We start from the raw sequence: 22,030 nt of genomic DNA, 5'->3' as shown, positions 1-22,030 counted from the left end.
CGGACAACACTGTTGTTCTGAGGCCTGTGGTGTCTCTAAGATTTACATCATGGTGAAACAGAACCACTCACCTTACTGTCATGAGGTAAAAGAGGAGATGAAGACAAGCCAGGGTCCCACTGTGTCCTTCAAAAACTGACCTACAGCTACCAAAGAGCCTCTTAAAGGTTCCACCATCTTCCAGTAGTGCCGCCCTGAGGAGCAAGCTCTGCCCATCTGGACCTCTGGGGGCTGCTTAAGATGAAGCACACAGTCTCACTTGCCCAGACAATAGTTCACCAGGACCTAGAGTTCTCCTATCATCTGTTATGCAGAGGACTGTGTTCTATCAAAAGTCAAGTTTAACCACACATCTGTGCAACCACTCTACTTTCTTGCTAAGATATAATGAGTTATGTGTGTGGCGAGAAGGGAGGCTAGTATGGAGTCTAAATTCACCTAGTTGTTAAAAGACTGGTTACCATGGATTGTTACGGCCCTGCTGGGACGTGCCAGTCAGCTATTCCTGTTGGCATTTAGAGCACTTCTAACTGCAGCTGCGCTGTGTGGGGCATCAGGGTGGGAAAGCCTGCAGACCTCCACGTCTCCAACTGTGCCTGCCTTTTCAAGTGTCATGACCTCAGGAATGGGGATCTGGCAAGACACAATGACCCTTTTCTATTCCTTGGAACAGTGGTTTCCTCTAAGGAAGGTACTTTTCCGGAAAACATGTTATTTCAGGGCCTCTTGATTCCAGAATGTAGTGAGTCCCACAGAGACACCTCTGCCAGTTTTCAGAGCCAGGGACTGTGGAGAGAGGGCGCAGTGGGGGTGCCCTACCCCATGTCTCCCACAGCTCAGAGCTCAACGATTTCCATTTATCATCCTGCAGACAAGCAAGATGGGATTCTCATCTCTGCACCCTAGCATGTTGTGGTAGAGGCCCAGCGAGGACTAGCACAAACTGAAGTTTCCAGGGTGCCCGGACTCTGCCTGCACAGCTCATTCATGCTGCCCCGTGATGAGAGCTGGAGGGGAAGTTAGACCTGTGGAAGCAAGATACAGTTAGTCTATGCAGAGGTTTCTACACCCTATTGGACCTCTGTTTTTCCATGGTCCCAGCCCTCACTGTAGGGCGGCCTCCCCAAAGGATGCTCAGCTCAGAAGCTGAGCCACAGAAAGAGGTTGCCGCTGGCAAATCCCCCATCTTCAGAATCAGTTGTGGAGCTAGGGGCGGATGTCAGTAAGTTTTACTGAGCCCAAGGAGCCAGATCTCCAGTTTCCTTTTCTCCTAAAGACATGGACCGGATCCTACTGAGGCAGCACGGGCATTATCCAACCTAGCTCCTGCACAATTGCTATTGGCCCAAAGCACTCACAAAGTGGCAGCTTAGCACCCCAGTCGGCTCGATGAAGATCATCGGGTTGCTGTGGGCACTGACAAGATGGTAATGTGGTGAGAGCAGGGTGCCCCCTGCAATGTGCGAATCCATGAAAACCCGCAGTAGCTACCAAGCAAGTAGAAAAGCGCTAGATTTGGAACCGGGAGGGTGGGTGCCACAGTGGCTTGGCCCCATATTGCCAGACTGGCCTGAAGCAGCTGCTTCATGCTCTGCCACCAGCTAAACACTCCCTGATTTGCTGGTATTTTGGTGCCATTCTCTTCTTGTACTGCTACCTCCTCTCTTGGGGCTGGTGGACAGAGGACGGCCATTGGCAGTAAGGGGGTGGGGGTGGGGTGGGCCTGCCGGCTGGGGCTGGGCCTGTTTCTCTTCTTATACAACATGCAACACCAGGGAGAATGGCACACCACATCCCTCATACACCATGCAAATACCACACATATAAGACACACAACACAACACAGTGAAACCACATATACATACCAAACACAGCAGACACACACACACACATACTCATAACACACATACACACACTCATACCACACAGACTCAGACACACACACACACTCATACCACCTATACAAAATATATTCCACATTCACACACCCTGTGCACCCTGCATATCCCACCCCTCAGTACACGTATCATACACTATACACATACCACATGTGCTGGCAAAGTCTGTGTCAACTTGAGCCAAGCTAGAATCATCTGAGAGGAGGGAGCCGCAACTGAGAAATTCCCTCCATAAGATTGGGCTGTGAGAGACACCGTGACAATGAGTGCGTATGGGGTGGAAGAGAAAGAGAAGCAGTTTGTGCACCATGAAGAGAGGAGGAACTGGAGACTCCATTGTGGTGAGGCATAGCCTGATGTGAGAGGCCTTCACTTCCACTTGAGGCTATGTCTGGATCCATGGCCACAGCCCATGTTACCAACAAAAGCCATTTGTACATCCCTGGTGTGGGCTGCTGCCTGGGGCCATGCTGATGCCCAAGGGCTGCACAGAGCTTGCCACACCCCTGGCCAGCTGCAGCACTTGAGCCCCATGCCTCACCTGAGCAACACAGTGGAGCTGACCCTGATGGTGAACCAGCCCCAAGAGTGTGAGAGCTGGCCTAGCCCCTGGCCAGCTGCAGCACTTGAGCCCCATGCCTCACCTGAGCAACACAGTGGAGCTGACCCTGATGGTGAACCAGCCCCAAGAGTGTGAGAGCTGGCCTAGCCCCTGGCCAGCTGCAGCACTGAGGGAAGCAGCCCCCACCTCATCTGAGCATCACAGTAGAGCTGGCCCTGATGGCCTGAGTTCTGGCGAGCTGCTCTAAGGTCCTGAGTGCAGGAGAGCAGGCCCTGTTCCTCACTGGCCTTGTGGTGGTGTGGACATAGGAGAAATGCCCTCCACACAGCCCCACCCCTCACCCATGCCTGGGACAGTCTGGAAGAGAGCTGGCAAGCTGAGTAACTCAGGGAGCACCCAGGCCCAGACCCAAGGCTTTGAGTTGGCCTAAGCCAGTGTCAACCCCACCTATGATCTGCTGGAACACATGAAGGGGCGGGTCCTGCAGATCCAAAGCCAAAGGCTCTCTATGACACTGTACAACAACAAGCATCTTAGTCAGGGTTTCTATTCCTGCACAAACATCATGACCAATAAGCAAGTTGGGGAGGAAAGGGTTTATTCAGCTTACACTTCCATACTGCTGTTCATCCCCAAGGAAGTCAGGACTGGAACTCAAGCAGGTCAGGAAGCAGAAGATGATGCAGAGGCCATGGAGGGATGTTACTGGCTTGCTGCCCCTGGCTTGCTCAGCCTGCTCTCTTATAGAACCCAAGACTACCAGCCCAGAGATGGCACCACCCACAAGGGGACCTCCCCCCTTGATCACTAATTGAGAAAATGCCTTACAGCTGGATCTCCTGGAGGCATTTCCTCACCTGAAGCTCCTTTCTCTGTGATAACTACAGCTTGTGTTAAGTTGACACACACAACCAGCCAGTACAACAAGATATCTGAGAGGGGTCCCAGTGAGGATCCAGTACTGACAGTGTAGCCTCGAGGCAGATCAGTGGCTTATTGCAATAAATAAAGCAGTTTGGGCAAAAGGGTATATACTGTGTGACACAATGAAGCTTCCACAGTTAGATGGGGTTTTTTTTCCCTTTACTTTCATTTTTTCGGTGGGGGCAGATACAGAGAGACAGGGGTATGAGTGGGACTGGAGCCCACTGTGTAAAGTTTACAAAGAATCAATAAAAAGTTAAAAAAACAAAAAAAGAGTTGGGCTTCGGGCAAGCCTGTAGAACATTTTTTAAATTAGTGATGGATGTGGGAGGGCCCAGCCTGTTGTGAGTGGAGCCGTTTCTGGGCTGGTGGCCCTGGTTCTATAAGGAAGCAGTCCGAGTAAGCCAGGAAGAATAAGTCAGTAAGCAGCACTCCTCTGTGACCTTTGCATCAGCTGCTGTCCCCAGTCCCTGCCCTGTCTGAGTTCCTGTCTTGACTTCCTTTGATGATGTGGGAAGCATAAGCCAAACAAACCCTTTCCTTCCCAAGTTGCTTTGGTCATGGTGTTTTATCACAACAACAGGAACCCCAAGACACCACATATACTCCACAGGCATTGTACACACTACACATACCACATATCATGAACCATATACATACTGCACATCAGACACATCCAACACACCATACACACACATGCACACACATCATGGCCTGCAAAGTGGCTTGTCCACTGTTGTCACCAATGTCACTGTCAACCCTTATGTCACAAAATTCTCTCTACGCTCCTCTGACAACCCTCTGCTGTCTTTAACCAGTTACCCAGCCTCTCAGACTCCCCTGTCCCCATAGGGCTACCAGATAAAATACAAGATGCCCCATAACACTTGATCTTACATAGATAACGAACGTTTTAGTGTGTGTTCCAACTATTTCATGAAATACATTCAAACTAGAAATTACTCATCACTTACTTGAAATCCCAGCTTATCTGGCATTCTCATGTTCTTAGAGACTCCACTCCCCAGAGTCTCTAGTCTGTGTTCTCCCAGATCTGCTCCTGTTCTAACTACACCTCTCAGCCCTTTGCTAGATTGCCCCAGGGAGGACCACCTTCCTTTTTAGAACTCCTACTCTTTTAGCTGCATCTCCCTGCCCTCAGACCCACCTCCACAGTCCTGAGGGCCTGGGGCCCATACCCTGCCCTCAGTCAGACCCACCTTCCCACTGCATCAGTAGCAAGTAGCCATGTGCTCTTCTCTCCCTGGACCAAGGCCACCTTAGTACTGTATTTAGCATCCACTGCCTTGGAACATGCTTCCCTTGGGAGATGACTGGTGTCCAGCCTCATCTCCTCTGGGCCAGGCCAAGCTGCTGTTCTCCCTGCTCCACAGGCTCTCTACACCAACACCTTTTTGGATCTGCTCATCCGAGACTCTTCTCTGCTTCCATTCCAGTTCAGGGGCCTCCTCCTCCTCCTCTCAAATCTCCCTGGACTCCCACCTCTCTCCCTATCCCCACCCCACTCCAACACCCAAAGCATGTTGCTTCTGTTCTGTCCAGTGGTCCCTGAGTGCTGGGACCAGGTCTGACTGACTCTCACCTTCTCTGAGCAGGAGCAGGTACACAGCAGAGCTCTGTCTATGCTCACCAAATGGAGGACAGGTGACTGAATAATGGAATGAATGAATACAGGGTAAGGGAAGGCATGGTTATGTGGGTGAGTATGCACGTGGTTGGTTGGGTGAGTGAATGGATAGATCATGGCATACTTAGGGTATCTATTGGTGTGACAAAAACACATGACCAAAAGCAACTTGGGAGGGATTCCGTGCACACACACACACATACACACACCCTTGTGCTCTGGGGACTCACCCACCTTCAAGCAGTCTAGCAGTTGCCAGGAAGAAGGTTCCGCTCAGTTCCTGTGGAGATGGCAAGATTCCTTTCAAGAAAGATCTTCAGAGCCTGCCCCAGAGCAGAGCTCTGCCTGAGGGGGAGACAAAGCCTGGCGATCCAGCCCTCGGGGGGAGCTGCAGTGAGGGTCGCTGGGCTCTACCTCAGTCTGGCTGCTACCCCCAGACAATGCTTCTTTCTCCCCTCTCAGGTGCCCATCCCTACCAGCCTCAGCCCCACACTGGCTCTTCCTGGAACCTGCTGTGAGTCCTTCACTGAGTCCCCAGGCCTCCCTGCCCTCCCTCTGGCCTGTCTGTAAAAGCCTTAGTCGGGGACTCAGTGTCCAGGCTGATAAGGATATGTTTCCAGAAGCTCCTGAGCCTCGACCTCCCCAGATCCACTCCACCCCCATCTAGCACCCTGACTCCCTTCCTGCACTTCTTCCCTGCCAGCCCCACCCCCAAATCTCTCCAGACCCAAGCCTGTCTCTCTGGATCCTTCCTGTGGCAGCCACATGTCTGGGGACTCTCTTACATCCCAGAGGACCCTGGTTCAGTCTCATTCCCTCAACAGGCAGGCCCTGAGAGAGTTACCCATTCAAGGCCAGATTCAGACACACAAGCCACGAAGATAACTTTTCATCCTTCACATCATAGTCTCTAAATACAAGATAGCATCTATTCCGTGAGCAGATTTTCTATTAATAAAAACAAATGTCCCTTTATTTGTGTTAAAATCAACAGCTCCACATGCGCTGAAATGTAACAACATTTTGACTTTTTTGGAATTATCTTTCAGTTCACGATTTTCCTATCATTCCTAAGTGACGCAAATCACTCACATTTGCTAAGAATAGCCACAGTCTGTCGGACTATAGCAATAAAGCAAGTCTTGTTCAAAGCGTGTTTAAACGTCTTCTCGGTGGCCTTCCTGTTAATGAAACACCTTGTGCTCTCTGTGGCTCTCTTTTTCTCTCCTGCTTCCTTTTGTGGTTTTCCAGAGCAGATTTGGAAAGATCCATAAAAGGATATACGTCCTCAATTATAAAATAAGTCACTTGTTCCCAGAAAACAGCTCTTTGTTTTCAGAATTTCAGGGCTGATTTCAGGCAACAGGAGCAAGCCTGAGGGTTGGGCACGGTGCAGCATCCAAAAATACTAACAAACACTTAGTTCTTCGAGGGCTCTGGTTCCCTGGGTGGCAAATAGACTTCCGTCACAGCACCCCGCTGACAGGGTGCTAACTTCCGGTGAGGTTCCATAGCTGTCTGGAGCTACCCCACTATAGGATACCACACAGCATCCTTCCACATCTCCTCAGACTCCTCAGCCCCATTGTGAGTAGGGCCAAGCTGATCGTTCGGCTCAGAGGTAACTCACGCCTGGTCCTGACACCTCAGCTCCCCCAGGATAGAGGGAAGAGCGAGCCAGAATGGAGGAAGGCAAGAAGTTTGTGGAACGTAGAAGGATAAGGATGGAGAGCTGGGAGGAGTGAGACACCAGACACTGCTTATTGAAGGGGCAGATGGGTCTGACCCACTAGCAGAATAAATGTCAAGGGAATTGCCAACCTCACACAACAGTCCAGAAGTTCTGGGCCCTCGGCAGTGGCCGGGATTGGAGAGCGGGCCCCGTGAAGAGCGACGCCTCCTGGTGAAACGTGGCCACGGTGAAGCTACGTCTGGAGCTGCGCTCTGGGTCTTGGGTGTGTGAGTCATAGCTGAAGTAGCAGAGAATGCAGGTAATGGCCATGGTGATGACAAACAGCACTGCCACCATCCCAATCACCGCTGTCTCCATGATTTCTGAGTGGCACTTGTCACACCGAACACGGTGGGTGGTCTCTGAGTCTTAGTGTCCCATCAGAAGCTGGGGCTGTTGGCCAGGATGAGCAAGCGGCTTCTCCTATGCCTCCTTCTAAGACTCCGGTCTGAGGCCTTGAACTGTGCCACCGTAGGCCACCAAATCCTTCTGTTGGAGTCAGATGATCTTCGGTCTAGTTTTAACCTCAGGTCAGACCTCCAAGAGCTGTGGTCGGCTCTACTGGCAGCTGCTAAGAAGCACTATCAGGAAAGCTGTAAGCAAATGAGTCCCTCGACATGGAAGGGGCAAGGGAAGGAGGCGCAGAGATGAAGACAGAAGCCAGGCCCACGAGCAACGCCTCAGGACTTCAAGAGTTACTGATTTAAAAAAAAAAAAAATCTAGTGACTATACAAAATTCCTCTCGCCTAGCAGGACCCAGGGCCAGCAATTGGCCTCTCTGCTGCCTTCCCAGGCTGTGCACCTAGGCTGGGAGACACGGGTGGAGAAAGATACCAGCGCGGGGCAAGTGGAGGTGAAGTGGGGGCGGGGCAGCGCACACAGGGGCCTGCAGGAAGGGAGATAGGAGAGTAAGAGTCCGCTGTACTTGACCTCATTTTCTGTGCAGGGTTGGGAAGTGTGGTGTATATTCGGAAGGACCTCCTCCAACCCCTTCATTGCATCACAGGGTCCTTTTGCATCATATGCCCCACTCCCGTTTGCTGCCTACCGGGACCCACTACTCACATGGGGTGCTGTGAAGACTTACCTTGGACTCCAATAGTGCCATGTATCCTGACTGTATCTGGAGCTGTAGACCCCCTGTCTGGTGACCACCCCAGGTGGCCATGATTCTCCCTCCCAAGCCTGCAGTGTTTTTGTTGGTGCTGCCTGGAATTTGGCTCGGAGATGCTAGAGCAGCTGTGAGTACTTCCTGAATCTCTTCCTCCAATTGTGATTGGGGGCCTATGACCCACAGCCACCACCTTCCCGGCTACAGCACTTAACCCGCCCCACACACTTGCGGGCTCATTAACTGACCCTTGAGAGTATCAGGGAAGGGAGCCCGGCCGAGCCCACTCACACCCAGTTCCTCTTGAGACTATCCCACATTCAGAGAGGAGTGTATTATCAGCCTGAAGAAATAGTACTTCTGGGTACTGAACATAGCCAGGCACTGTCGCTCTCATAAACATTGGTCCCACAGCCCTGTGCAGTAATAGGACCTCAATTTTACAGGGACAGGGACATACGTGTTGGTCTCAGAGCGGATATGCCTGACCAGATCTGCTTCTAGTGAGTCACAGGGACGGCACCCAATGGCAAAACAGCTGTTCCCTGTCTCCACCCCAGCTCGCTCTTCCTGGGACCGTACAGTCGAGTGATTTCCCTGATTCTGCCATTTGCCTGACCAGGACCCCATGGCCCCAAGAAAAGAGAGAGAGAGAGAGAGAGAGAGAGAGAGAGAGAGAGAGAGAGAGCTGTGCCCAAGGTCATGCAGCCAGAAACTTTCCCAGTTTCTCCAAAGCCCAAGAGAACTTCAATAGCAGTATGGGCAAACAGCCCACTCACAGGACAGGAGAGCAAACAATATACTGCCCTGTTCTACCACAGCCCGTCTTCTAAGATGCTCTGACAATCAGGGCTCATCTTCCACACGGGTACCGTAGGGTAGCTCTTTGAATCCCCAACATCGCCTGGTGGGGTTGGGAGCTGGGCCCTAGAGACTGTTGCAACCTTTTATCTTGCTTCTCCTTTGCCTGTTCTTCCAGTGTGCTGGGGAGAACAGGCCAGCATTTTCAACAGGAATGCAGGAAGCTTGTCCGGCCCGTTTCCTTTTCTGCCTAACCTCTTCCCTCTTTCCCATCTTTGGTGTATCTGTAAAATTCCTGTGAAGCTGCAGTGGGCAGGTCTGCAGCAATGCAGGTGGCTGTAGTTAGAGAGGGGCAAGGGTGGAGGGCTGGACTGGGCTAAGCCTGGCAGTGAGGAAAGAGGGATGGGTGTGAAGGACTCCAGAGAGAGATCTGTCCATCAGACCTCTGGTCCACTTGAAACCCAGTGCAGCTGTCAGTGTGAATCTGCCTCTTCCCTTTCTCACTGGTCACCCCTCGCCCAGTCCTCGCACAGTCCCCTGGGAAACAGAAGGAAAGAGGACATTCTATTCCAGTGAGTCACTGACTTTCTGGCGTTTCCCTCTGCTGCTCTCTGCCCTGCTTCTTCCTTGTTCTCAGGCTCAGGCTGGGACGATATTTCCTTCCCCTTCATGGTCCCAAGCTTTTATTCATAGTGTGTGTGGGTCCTTTGCATGCCTGTTGACTGTGGTAGGAGTCTCTACTATCCATTCCATTTTAAGGAAGGAAAAACTGAGGCCCAGGCCAGGCACATTCTCTTGAGGCCACCCGGCATGCCAAGCAGTTAACTGTTCCTTCCCTCTGGTCTTATCAGCTGCTACTGTGCATCTGCAGACAGGCTGGCTGGAGACTCAGTCTGCATAAGAATCCCTATTCAGTTCCCAAACAGACACTGAACCCAGGGTTGGTTCCTGCTCTGGACCAGGCTAGGAGGAGCACTCAGGCAGGGTGCTCCGAGAGCTAGAACCCAGTCTAGGGGTCTCAACTGTCCCTTCTCCAAAGCTTTGGGCCGTCTACACTGAATTCTTCCTCAGAGCTTAGGCGGGGACCACCTTCTTCTCTCTGTTCCAGACCCCAGGCTCAGCTCCTTCCAGAAGAGTTCCCAGAGCCCTCATGACTCCCTCCCTCCCACTGTGCCACAGTCAAGAACCAGTTCACACAAAAAGCTTCCTGGTGGCTTTTATTTCTTACAGCCAAGCAGCAGTGAATGCCCGTACCACAGTCTGCCCCTGGAAGCTCATCACAAGGCCTCCCCAATCAGAAGAACTCTCCATCTCCACCTGGGCTCTGGTTCTGCCAGATACCCTTGTTACTTCCAGGGTCACCAGGAGTTGCAGTCACAAGGTAGGAAACTCAGCCAGCCCTGCTCAAAGCTCAAGCCCCACATTGTGTAGAGGGCCACCCAGGTGGTTCTCAGGTCTCTGTTGCACATAGGGAGAAGGGCTTATATGCAAATGAAACCCAAGCAGGACCAGGGTCCCAGTACCCCCCTTCATCCCAGAGGCACATTCTTTTCTGTGGCAGCATCAGGATCCACTCATGTTGCTGCTAGATGGAGGGCAGAGCCAGGTAGATGCTATCTATTGGCCTCAGCGGCGGGCTCCATGAGCATGGTGGTGGCGGTGGTGGTGCTTGTGGTGGTGGAGACGATGGGGAGAATGGTGATGGTGGTGGTGAACGCCCACACTGGTCACTCCGGTCACATGGTGATGGTGGTGATGGTGAACGAGTCTTGGGAGACGCAGGCGCCGGCCATGGAAGAGTCGAGGCCGGGCTTGTTGGACTCGGTTTCTCTCCACGTCATGCTCCTGTGATCTGTGGAAAAGGCAGAGGGCCATCAGCCACAGCAACATCAAAAACGCCAGCGCTGTGCCTGTGATCCAGCACACAAGGGTCGTGTTCCCCAGAAGGCCTAACATCTGGAAGCCAGAGGATCTCTGCACTTCACTCAGTGGCTCCCTTCAGCAGCCTCTGCTCAGCCCTCACAGTCGCTGAACTCAAGGGTGTCTCCTGCAGACTGGAGAACGGCCAGGGAATGTGGGAGAGGTCTGTTTGGACAGGCTTCTCAACAGCCAGAGGCTGTTCGGAGTAGGAAGGGGGAGGCCACGAAGGAAGAGTGGGTGGAGACCAAGGAGCTGTGGGACTGGCTTGCTTAAAGGGAGGGCCTGAATCAGGGATAAGAGGTCAATATCCCATTTATTCCTGCCTCCTGGCAGAAGGAGGGCCCTTCTCTGGGCTTCAGCTTTTCTCCTAGGAACCACTGTATGGAGATTAAAAGTGTAGGCTTTGGATGCACACAATTCTCTAGCTCTGCGACTATCTGTAGCCTGCAACATCCTCTGCTGCTGAGGATCAGTGAGTTAGCCCAAGTCCTGTGAATGTTAGTGAGGGATGTGTGGAGCCTGATGAGGTCCACAAGCCATTCATCATCCAGGGATGCTTCTCCTGCTGGGTATAGGAAGCCAGAAGGCTGAGTGTCAACTTTGGGTCAACAGGAAGCAGAAAGGAAGCCACTTGAGGTCATACGGGTCAGCCCCTTATCTCCCCGGTCAACAATGTCGGTGGATGGCAGTCCCTTTGCCCTATCATCTGCCCTGTCGCAAAGCTCGGGTCATTCCTGCCTGCCTGGGAACTTGTTTGGTGACCAGAATGTGCACAGTCTTCCATTCTCTCGTTACTGGTTCTAAATCCTCTGTCCCCCTCCCTAGTCACCAAGGATTCAGGGTGTCCCTAGCATCTCTGTTGTATGCAAGCGGACTGGGCTCCCCAAAGCCCAAGCTCTGTGGCCAGGGTCCTCAGGGGTCCTTCAACCCATTCCTCAAAGCTCCTTCTGGAGAGTGCTCAGCCCCCTAACCTCAGACTGGCTCCCAGCTCTGCAGTAGCTCCACTCTGTAAAGTTGGTCAAGGCCCTTCCTCGAGCCCACCGTGTCCTCTCTGAAGATCCCACAGCAGAAGCAAACTCCAGGGACATTCCCCTGCTCTAATCCCAGTCACAGCTGCTTTCTCTGACATCTTTACTGAAAAGCCGCAGCAGCGGCTCAAAGGGTTGCACATCACCTTTGGCCAAGCTGGTTTCGAGGGAGGCTAGTCTCCAGAGGCTTCCTGGCCCTCCGGAAAAGTCACTTGAACTTTTAATGAGGCTTGTATAGAGAACTCCTCCTGCAGACTCCTGGGGCTCTGGAGCCAGCTGCCTTCCCTAGAGGCACATTGAAGAAAAAGTCCTATGGGAGCTGGCGGAGAGCAGAGGAGAGAGAAGGGAGGAGGGAGAGGAAAGGGGCATGAAGAAGAGAGCGTTAAACGGATAACTTTACAGGACTTTTACTACAGGGAGATGCCCACCCCACACAAGCTGGAGACTACCGTGCAATGTGCAGCTCTGAAGACTTTCAGTCATTCCTAAGGGTCCCTGGACTCACCCCACATTAGGGAAACTGAGGCCAAAGAAGGGAAGCAACTTGCCTGAGTCTCTCACCTGTGTGGGTTAGTGTGCACCACAAGCAACCTTCAGACATTTGGTTGGGGTGAGAAGAGCTGCCCAGGGCTGAGGAGGCTGCCTGCTTGTGGGGCCTTCCAGAGACAGTGGAAGATGATGCACAAAGGGGGTGGGGGGCGAGCTTGAGGGCCAGAGATGAAGAGATGCCCATCTGCACTCAGTGCACGCTTATTTTATGAGGTGCCAATTTTCTCCCCATTTGGATAAAATATAGGACCTTGAAGTGGCCATCGTATCAGCAGCTTTGGAAACTTAGAGGTGACAGGCTGCCATCTCCAGAGCTTCAGAAGTAACCATTTAAGTCCCCTGTGGGAAACTGTCTTTCTACTTTTAATCCTGTGACTGCTTCCCTGATTATTTTGAATGGCCTGACTTGACACAGGTTCTGTTAGATTGATGACCTGAGAGGGACTGGCTCTGATGAAGTAGGGCCACCCTCAGGAAAGCTGTCCTGTGGCCCTGTCATTGAATAGCCCCCTTCCGTTGAGTCTTTATTCTGCAGCCTTCTTAGTCAGGACTGTCAGATCACCAGCTGATGGGCAAGTCCTTGAAAAGTCTTCCTAACTCACTTCAATCCTGTGCTTTCCTGGATGCCTCACCTCAGCAAGTGTCTTTGTATGCACACAGACACATTTAAAGTAATGTCCCCCTGTGGGGACTCATGCGCCTCATGTTTGTGTCCGCGAGTATGTGCATGAATGCACATGCATGTACACACACACACACACACATCCACATGTTCATACATTGTCCACACAAGGCTATGTGAGTGGTTTCTTGGTTGACCAGCAAAAACAACCACATTGTTTTCACTAATTGGTGGCACCACCTAGTGGTGGCAGTCAAAAAATCATTTTTGTATCCTGACCCATCAAAAATTTCTATTATCCTGACTTTGGTTTGTAGACCATATTTAACAGCCACGCACTTAACTAACACATCATTCCAAATTATCAATAACATGGCCAAAGAATTAAAAATGGGAAAATACCATTCCAGGACACAAAGGCAGGGCCAATGAGGTCTTAATAGCACCACAACGATAATAATGTTTTTTAAAGTGACATAGGGGGGAAAATGACCATTTCATTTAAAAACTAAACACAGTCTGGCAAACAATCCGACAATTTACCTAAATGAGCTGGAATGTGCCTGCCCCAAGCCCTGCATCTTACACGCTGTCAGCCTCCCATCAGTGAGCACACAAGGGAAGCGGGGTCAGGAGAGAGTGCATTGCTATTCAGGGTTAAAAAGAAATGAGCTGTCAACTCATGAGCTGATACATACAAAGGAGACATCTTGTGCTATTTAAAAGAAGCCAATATATGAAGACCCCACATCATGTGGACCCAAGTCTATGATACTGTGGAAAATGTGAAACCCCAGAGAAGACAGAACAAAAGATGAGTGTTGCCCGGGCCCTAGGGGACAGAAGGAAGAAAAGTGGGTCATAGAAACCCTTAAGGTGGGGCATCTGCATTTAAGACTCTATGAAGGTGTACATGTGGCATAATATATTTGTTCAAATGTGTAGCATGTGCCACCAAGAGTGATCCCTAACACAGCCATGACTTTGACAGGTAGCAGTGCATCAGCATAGGCTCATTGATTTAACAAATGTTCTGCTGTCGTGGGGCAGGCTGATGGCAGAAAAGGCTGAGCATAAAAGGCTCAGGATGGTTTGGAGAATATCTGCTTCCTTTGCAATCTTCACACCACTATTCTAAGTAAAGACTGCTTTTAACAGGAGAGGGGTGAAGAATGCCCACAAACAGTAGGAAGCCTTTAGCAGTCTAAATATAGAGGAAGAAGGATTCCTTGTTTACGGGTCTCTTGGTCTCTTGGGTTTTGACAGCCATTTCGTTCTATATCCTTGGCTGGCCTTGAATTTGTGGCGATCCTTCTTCTTCAGTCTTCCAGGTGTTGGGATTACAAGTGTGAGACACACACACACATACACATACGCCACCAGCTGCCATGTCCCCTCCCCCATCCGCTGCCACCCCCAGCTTAGTTTTTAATATTCATTGTTTACTTTATGAATCAACCAAACCCTCACACCGGGGCTAACAATGCCCGCACAGAGCAGCACAGACCAACCACAGAGTCCTGACTATCAAATGTGCTCCTTCCGATCCCTGGAATATTGAGAGACAAAGATCCATGAACAAGTAACGAGTATTCTAGGAAGGCGAGGGCGGTTTGATATTTTTTTTTTGAAAAATCTACTGATGTAATTAATTCTGTAAGTAGGATAGAAAAGTGAGACCACACATTATCCTGACAGATGGCCCCCCAAAAAAGCATCTGATAAAATTAGCTATGCATTCCTGATAAGTATCACAAATGAACAAGGAAAGGAAGATTACGTGCTTTTTTAATGATCTACTTATTTTTATTTCATGTAGTTACAGGCAGTTGTGAACTACCATGTGGGTGTTGGGGAATTGAACCTGGGTCAGAGGACCCAGCGCTCTTAACCACTGAGCGACCTCTCCAGCCCCCAGGAGACTACACTCTTAATGTGATTAAAAGGAAAGATATCTTAATTCAAATACATAACATCATTATTTTTTAAATAAGCATTCCGTTAAAAGCAATAACATTGTTTACAGCCATCGTTTTTCCTCATCTTAGAACTGCTAAGTCAGAGGATATTAGAAAAGGCAGGAAGATACGTAATTGCATATCTAAGAAACATAGACGTTTCTGAAAAGCCTTTAATCCTAATAAGAACTAAGGTTTTGTTCATTTCTTTATCACACACTGGCCTTGAACTATGTAACTGAAGATGGTCTGGATCCCTTTCCTCTACCTCCTGAGTACCAGGATTTCAGGCACGTGTCATCAGACACAGCTATGCCCTGCTAGAGATCAAGCCCAGGGCCTCCTGCATCAGGTAGGTACCTTACCAATCAGGTTACTACAGCCCAAGCTCAGAACTAGATCACTTACAATTAACTAGGTAAACTAGTCACTTTCTTGCACAGCAGTAATCATTAATGTATATATGTGCTAACATGAAGACAACACTGACGTTGGTGACAAAAACTGCAACATTTTTAAAAAACAAAATAAACTTAAGGAGAGATGTGAAATGATGCAGGTGTGGAGGCAGACAGCTACAGATCCAGCAGTCGGGATGAAGAGTTAGGTCAGCCAGGAATTCAAGGTCAGCCTCAAATGTAGAGTGGATTTGAGACCAGCCCAGGCTGGGCAAAACCTGGTGTCAAGAAAATAAATAAGTAACTATGAACTTTAAAATTACGAAATAGCCAGGCAGTGGTGGGACACGCCTTTAATCCCAGCACTTGGGAGGCAGAGGCAGGTGATTTCTGAGTTCTAGGCCAGCCTGGTCTACAAAGTAAGTTCCAGGACAGCCAGGGCTATACAGAGAAACCCTGTCTCAAAAAACAAAAAACTATGAAACATTGTGTGTAGGATCCAATACTTTGTCAAGAGACATGAAATTAAAACCCAAGCAGCTGATGTGACCAATGGGAAAAGCTCAGGACCTTAAACAGGCTTCACTTCCGTAAAGGGCACTGGTCACGTGAAACTAGGAACGGCTTGCCCCAAGTATTGTTGGAATTGTTCCAGGTAACAGAGGTAACAGTTTGGAAGCTGGGGGTGCTTTTCTGCTTTGTCTCTCCAAATACATCATTGTTTCCCAAATAGCCCAGGGCGTCCATCAGGAGCGGAATTGTGCAGAATAGAAGACTTCTCCTTCACCTTCAAAACCCGACTTGGCCTAACTCAAGCCTCTCTCCTCCCCCGCTTCTAAATTCCTGTTTCTTTCCATTTCAGCCTACAGAATAAAGAACCAAGCTGAGGCCTCAGGACATTCCCCCACGATGTAGAAAGCCATCCCAAGGTAGACGGAAGCCATGATCTATTTCTGGCTCCAAGGGAGAGCGAAGTGCAAATGTGTGCCGCAGCTGCTCTGAGTTCTAAAGATAAACAGGGGGCTGCAGGCAGATGGCGGGAGAGACCAGCCAGAGCACAGATGGAACTGGGAAAGGGGATTTGGTCTACAAATACACAAAACCTGGGTCCTCTTGAAACTGCGACCTCATTTTTACATAAACGCTGCTCATTAGCTGGGAATGTTCTTGTTACAAATATAAACAGGCATAGATACACACTTAGAAAGCTACATAAACAACGTTAACAGGAATTTGTATGTGCATAGGGTTGTGTGTGTGTGTGTGTGTGTGTGTGTGTGCCTGCGGGGGATTAGTGTATAAATGTGTGTGTGACTTTGTGTGAGCGTGTGTGCATGTGAGTGTGTAAATGAGTGTGTGCATGTGTGAGTGTGTGAATATGTGTGTATGAGTATGAGTATGCAAGTGTATGTGAGTGTGAGTGTGTGAGTGTGTGTATGAGTGTGTGGGTGTGAGTATGTGTGCATGCATGTGAGTGTGTGTGTATGTGTACACATGGAGGACAGAGGACATTCCTCTGGTGTCACCTTTTATTTTTATTTTTTGAGATAGGGTCTCTGCTTGCCCTGGAGCTTGCTGAGTAGGCTGGCTGGCCAGCCCTAGGGACCCACCTGTCTCCATGTTCCAGTCATGTGGCTGGGATTACAAATTCATGCACCACACCTTTTTTTCCCCTCCTTTTTATCATGGATTCTGGGACTCAAACTGAAGTCCTTACCCTCACAAGGTGAGCTCTGTTCTCCTCTCGGCCTCCATAGCCCAAACTACCACCTTCTTCTTCTTCTTCTTCTTCTTCTTCTTCTTCTTCTTCTTCTTCTTCTTCTTCTTCTTCTTCTTCTTCTTCTTCTTCTTCTTCTTTTTGGTTTTTAGAGACAGGGTTTCTCTGTGTAGCCCTGGCTTTCCTGGAACTCACTCTGTAGACCAGGCTGGCCTCGAACTCAGAAATCCACCTGCCTCTGCCTCCCGAGTGCTGGGATCAAAGGCGTGCGACACCACGCCCAGCTCAAACTACCTTCTTAAAGCTGTCTAGAATAGTACTGTGTGCCTGGGGCTGTGTACCCAGAACTCAAGAGGCTGAGGTAGGAAGATTTCAAGTTTGAAGCCAGCCTGAGCTACATATATATCATATATGAAAATATTTATGAAAATATATATGTAAATATTTATGAAATATTTATGTGTAAATATATATATTTAATAGACTAGCTGCCAGCAGGACTAGGTAGGAATGGTTTAATCCTAGAAGTTTTCGTTGTTTACCTCCCATGGGCTTATAGACCATGAACATGGGCAAATAGCAAGCTTTCCTGACCCTCAGTTTCCCTGATACATAACGGGGATTGGAGACAGCCAGAGTTTATACACTCTAAGCTTCTTTGTTCCCTCTCTTTCCAAGTGGCTCTAATTTTCTGAAGGCTTTTTAAAAAGATGACCTTGTAACTTAGGACTATACTCATTTATTCTACCAACATCTCTTGATCTAGGCCCTATGTGTGGTGCCAGCAAGAAGGCGTTGTCCTTGCTGCCCTGGGATCCCTTTCCTGGAGTCAGAAGACAGAAATATCAGATATTACAACACACCACATGTCAGGATCAAAGTGATCCCAAGCAAAGCACAAGAGAAATCATCTGTAAGCAATAAAGCGCTCTCCCAGCCCCAGCGACTTAAACTCTCTAAATAGGCTTCGGAATCTTCCCTCAGTCCAGCCTCAGACCAAGTCTGGAATCATCCCGAGACACACACGCACACTGAGTTCAGGCATTAGGCTGAGAGTCGGAGCTGGTCAAGTGTGTGTGTGTGTGTTTGTGTGTGTGTGTGTGTGTGTGTGTGTGTGTGTGTGTGTGTGTGTAGCCACATGTGTGTAGAGGCTACAGATTGATATGAAGGTCTTTCCCAATTACTCTCCTCCGGTTGGTTGGTTGGTTGGTTGGTTTGTTTGTTTGTTTGTTTGTTTGTTTGTTTGAGACAGGGTCTCACACTGGAACTCCGATTCTCCTAATCTGGCTAGTCAACAAACCTCAGGGGCCATCTTGTCTGCATCTCCCCTGAGCTGGGATGACAGACACAGACCACCACAACCTGGCTTTTATGTGGGTACTTGAAATCCAAAATCAGGTCTCCATGTTTTCCATCTCCCCAGGCACCAAAGACATCTTCTAAATAAAACAGACAATAGATGGCTCACACTGACTGCTCTCCCAGGGGTCCTGAGTTCAATTCCCAGCAACCACATGGTGGCTCACAACCATCTGTAATGGGATCTGATGCCCTCTTCTGGTGTGTTTGAAGACAGATACAGTGTACTCATATAAATAAAATAAATAATAAATATCTTAAAAGACAATAATAAAATAATATGAATAGATGGGTCAATGTTGGATAAACAGATTGATATATGATAAGACAGACTTACTAAAGGGTTAGTGACTGTACAGACTCGGGGTCGAGTGTCTGACCATCGTTCTGGCTGGAATATGAAGTGTCCCCATAGGCTCATGTGCTTAATGCTTGGTTCCCAGAAGGTGGCACTGTTTGGGGACGTTGTGGAATCTTTGCAGTGTAGGGCCTTGTTGGAGGAAGTAGGTCACTGGAGATGTGTCCTTAGATGTTATATCTTTCCCTGGCCTTTCCCGTATCCCTTTCCTCTGCTTTCTGGCCACCATGTCATATGGAAACTCCCTGACACTCACTCCAGCCATCATGATCTTCTGCCCAAGGACACAGGGATAAGCAACTGTGAGCAGAAGTTCCTGGAAGGAAGCCACACATGTGCTGGGCCTTCTCTAAGACTGATTAATGGATTAGAACATCATCATTGCGCAGAACTTGGTGGGGATACAGGCTGGGGTGAGAGCTGTGTTTTGCATTGGAACGACCATTGGCTGGACCCTCTGCAATGCTCATCTCTTTCTGTCCTTGAGTTGTTTTTGTGGCTATCTTGGTCACAGCTACTGAAACCCAACCAGCACAGCTACTTATTGAAGCTTTATCTCATGTTCTTTATACATTTGAAATTTTTCAAGGAAGGAAAGAAGGAAGAAACAAAGAAACAAAGGGCAAAAATTGGAAGGAAACTAGGTAACTGTTGTGAGGTTGGTAGGTAAGTAGAACCTACTGATGTTGTCCAATATGGCAGCCGCTACCTACTTGGTTAGTGAGGAGACACAGATAGCCTGAGCTGAGATGCTGTGTGTGTTGTATGCACTCTTTATTCCAAAAACTTAGTGCAGAAAAGAATGCAAATACATCTCTACTAACTCTTCTGACCATGTCCACACATTGGCATAAATATATATATATATATATATATATATATATATATATATATATATATTCCTTCCCTCTGCCTCTCTGGTACAGCTGCCAAAAAGTTTGCAGTGTGGCTTTCATTGCATTTCCATTTGTCCCAGTTTGCCTTCTATTGCTGTGATAAAAGATCACACTCAAAAGCAACCTGGGAGCAGAGGGTTCATTTGACATACTCTTCCCTGCCACAGCCCATCACTGAAGAAGTCAGGACAGGGACTGAAGCAGAGACCATGGAGGAATTAATGCTGTTTACTGACTTGCTCCTCACGGCTTGCTCAGCCTGCCCAGGGCTGTCACACTCCACCAAGGCCTAGATGTCCCCACATAAAATATTAATCAATAAAATATCCCCTGTAGGCCAAATCTGGTGGAGGCATTTTCCCAGTTGAGGGTCACTCTTCCTTCCCAGATGACTCTAACTTGTGTCACACAGACAAAAAGTGAAATGGCACACCACTGAAGGGAACCACAACTCGTACCTGGTGCTCCAAGCCGTGTCCTATTCAGAGGGAAACAAAGATAAGTCCAGAGCAGTCACTGACGTCAGAGAGCTGACAATTCAGGACCAAGCCAAGTGGACCTTATAACAGCCGGTGATCTTTATCACGGGGACTCTCAGTGACTGCCACTCTCAGGACATCATTTGACGCCTTTGGATCTGGCCTGGGCATAGCCACTTTCCTAGGCATGTCAGGAGGATGGAGTCCACACTTAGTGCCCAAGAGCCTGAGATGGTTCAGTATCCTCCAATGGTGTGATGGGGCAGCAGAAGGGAGCAGGTCTGGTCCCTCTCCAAAGTACCACTGGTGCACCTGTTGAGAATCCTGAAGGAGGGGAAGGCCTACGTATGTATTTGTTTCCACCTCCTACTTGGGGGCCCTGAAGTCAATTCTACTGAGCAACCAGCCTTTGTTTGTTTATAGTAAGAAGAGAGACCTCCCAGGGATCCGACGCACGTTAAGTCTCCCTTGGGGGAGGAGGAACACTCAGGACAGTCAGAATACCATCAGGCAGGCTGTCTGTCCATGTGATCATGAAGATCATCAAATGTTCAATTAGCCCAGTCTAATTGACCTTCAGTCTAATTGACCTTCTGGGAGGTTGTCCCTGGAGTCCAGCATGGGATGCCACAGCTGAGCACTTTCAGGGACAGCACCCAGGGGAAATGACACATCCTTTTGGCTGAACCTCAGGGGCTGGTGCTGTGGGAGCTGGGGAGTATGATATACTTGGAGGTCCCCAAACTCATCAGATCTTAGAAAGCCTTGGCTGAAGCACGGGGCAGGGTGTGAGCCCTGTGGAGCACAGGGTGGACGCCAGCCTGTGGAAGAAGGGTCCTGAGTCTCTTCCCAGAACACCAGGGAGAAGGTGTGCCAATCCCAGCATTGCTAGGGGGACATAGGGATGGACACAGGAGGATTCTCCGAAGGCTTGTCAGCCAGCTGGCCTGGCACTCGGAGCAGAAGAACAACCTAGAAGCCCTGTCTCAAACAAGGTGGAAGGTGAAGACATCTGAGGTTATCCTTTGACCTCCACACTCATGTCATGGTGCACACTCGTGGTGCACACGCATCAGCATTCACACACACACAAATGAGAAAGCTCATGGATGTATGTGCGTGCGTGTTGCACATACCCAATCTCACCCTCACCCCCAAAATAGAAAATCAGAGTAGACTTTTATCCTTATTGTCAATTTGACACGAGCTGGAAGAGAAGCATCAATTGAGAAAATACCTCCATCAATTGATTGTAGACAATGTCTGCATGGCATTTGCTTGATTAACGATTCACATGGGAGGGCCCAGCCCATTGTGGGTGGGACCAACTCTGGGCTGGGGGTCCCTGGTTCTATAGGAAAGCAGACTGAGGAAGTCATGGGGAGCGAGCCAGTCAGCAGCACCCTGCACTGCCTCTGCACCAGCTCCTGCCTCAGGCTCCTGCCCTGACTTCTCATCATAAGCTGTAAGGCGAAAGAAGCCCTCTTCCCCGGGTGGTGTTTGGTCATGACGTCTTACCACTGCAGTAGAAAGCAGACTGGAACAGCGTGTACTCAACCGAGAGGCTGAATTGGTAAAAAGAAAAAGTGCAAGGCCAGTAGCTTTTCTGGCCAAGTTACCAAACATTTAAAGAAACAATAGCAACTCCTCATAACCTACTCAAAATATGAGGGGCAGGGACATTTACAGCCAACTCACAGGATGCATGAAGGGCTGCATAGAAGCTATCCGACAAGGGACTCACCCTTGGGACACGAGAAGAACTCACAGAAAGAGCAACACCACGGCTTTAAGATGAAGTTTGAAGAACTATTTTCTCAAAGAGAAAAATCATCAATAAGCACAGAAAAGATGCCCATGTCATTACATATGGGAAGGAAAATAAAATCCAGGAGAGACCACTTCATCCTCTATCACACAGCTAGAAGAAAGAGGAGGAAGAAGAAGAAAGAAAGAAAGAAAGAAAGAAAGAAAGAAAGAAAGAAAGAAAGAAAGAAAGAAAGGAGGGAGGGAGGGAGGAAGGGAGAGAGAGAGAGAGAGAGAGAAAGAAAGAAAGAAAGAAAGAAAGA

The 22,030-nt window shown here is 49.2% G+C and overlaps 2 protein-coding genes across 2 annotated transcripts; both read right to left on the bottom strand.

Annotated features, from left to right (window-relative positions):
* Window positions 1-752: 752 nt before the first annotated feature.
* Window positions 753-7,983, bottom strand: Spaar (small regulatory polypeptide of amino acid response). The gene is made up of 3 exons (XM_021161641.2): window positions 7,853-7,983; window positions 5,267-7,462; window positions 753-1,025 (listed from the first exon to the last, which is right to left on the bottom strand). Exon 2 carries the CDS (start codon window positions 7,080-7,082, stop codon window positions 6,855-6,857), a length of 228 nt encoding a protein of 75 aa, XP_021017300.1. The 5' UTR covers window positions 7,083-7,462; window positions 7,853-7,983; the 3' UTR covers window positions 753-1,025; window positions 5,267-6,854.
* A 1,894-nt stretch (window positions 7,984-9,877) lies between these two features.
* On the bottom strand, window positions 9,878-10,786 carry Hrct1 (histidine rich carboxyl terminus 1). Its single transcript, XM_021161578.1, has one exon. It carries the CDS (start codon window positions 10,631-10,633, stop codon window positions 10,304-10,306), a length of 330 nt encoding a protein of 109 aa, XP_021017237.1. The 5' UTR covers window positions 10,634-10,786; the 3' UTR covers window positions 9,878-10,303.
* Between the last annotated feature and the right edge of the window lie 11,244 nt (window positions 10,787-22,030).

This window comes from Mus caroli, chromosome 4 (assembly GCF_900094665.2).
Source record: "Mus caroli chromosome 4, CAROLI_EIJ_v1.1, whole genome shotgun sequence".
Classification (NCBI taxonomy): Eukaryota; Metazoa; Chordata; class Mammalia; order Rodentia; family Muridae; genus Mus; species Mus caroli.
The sequence above is the reverse complement of the archived record's forward strand: the minus strand, read 5'-3'. Positions and strand labels throughout refer to the sequence as shown.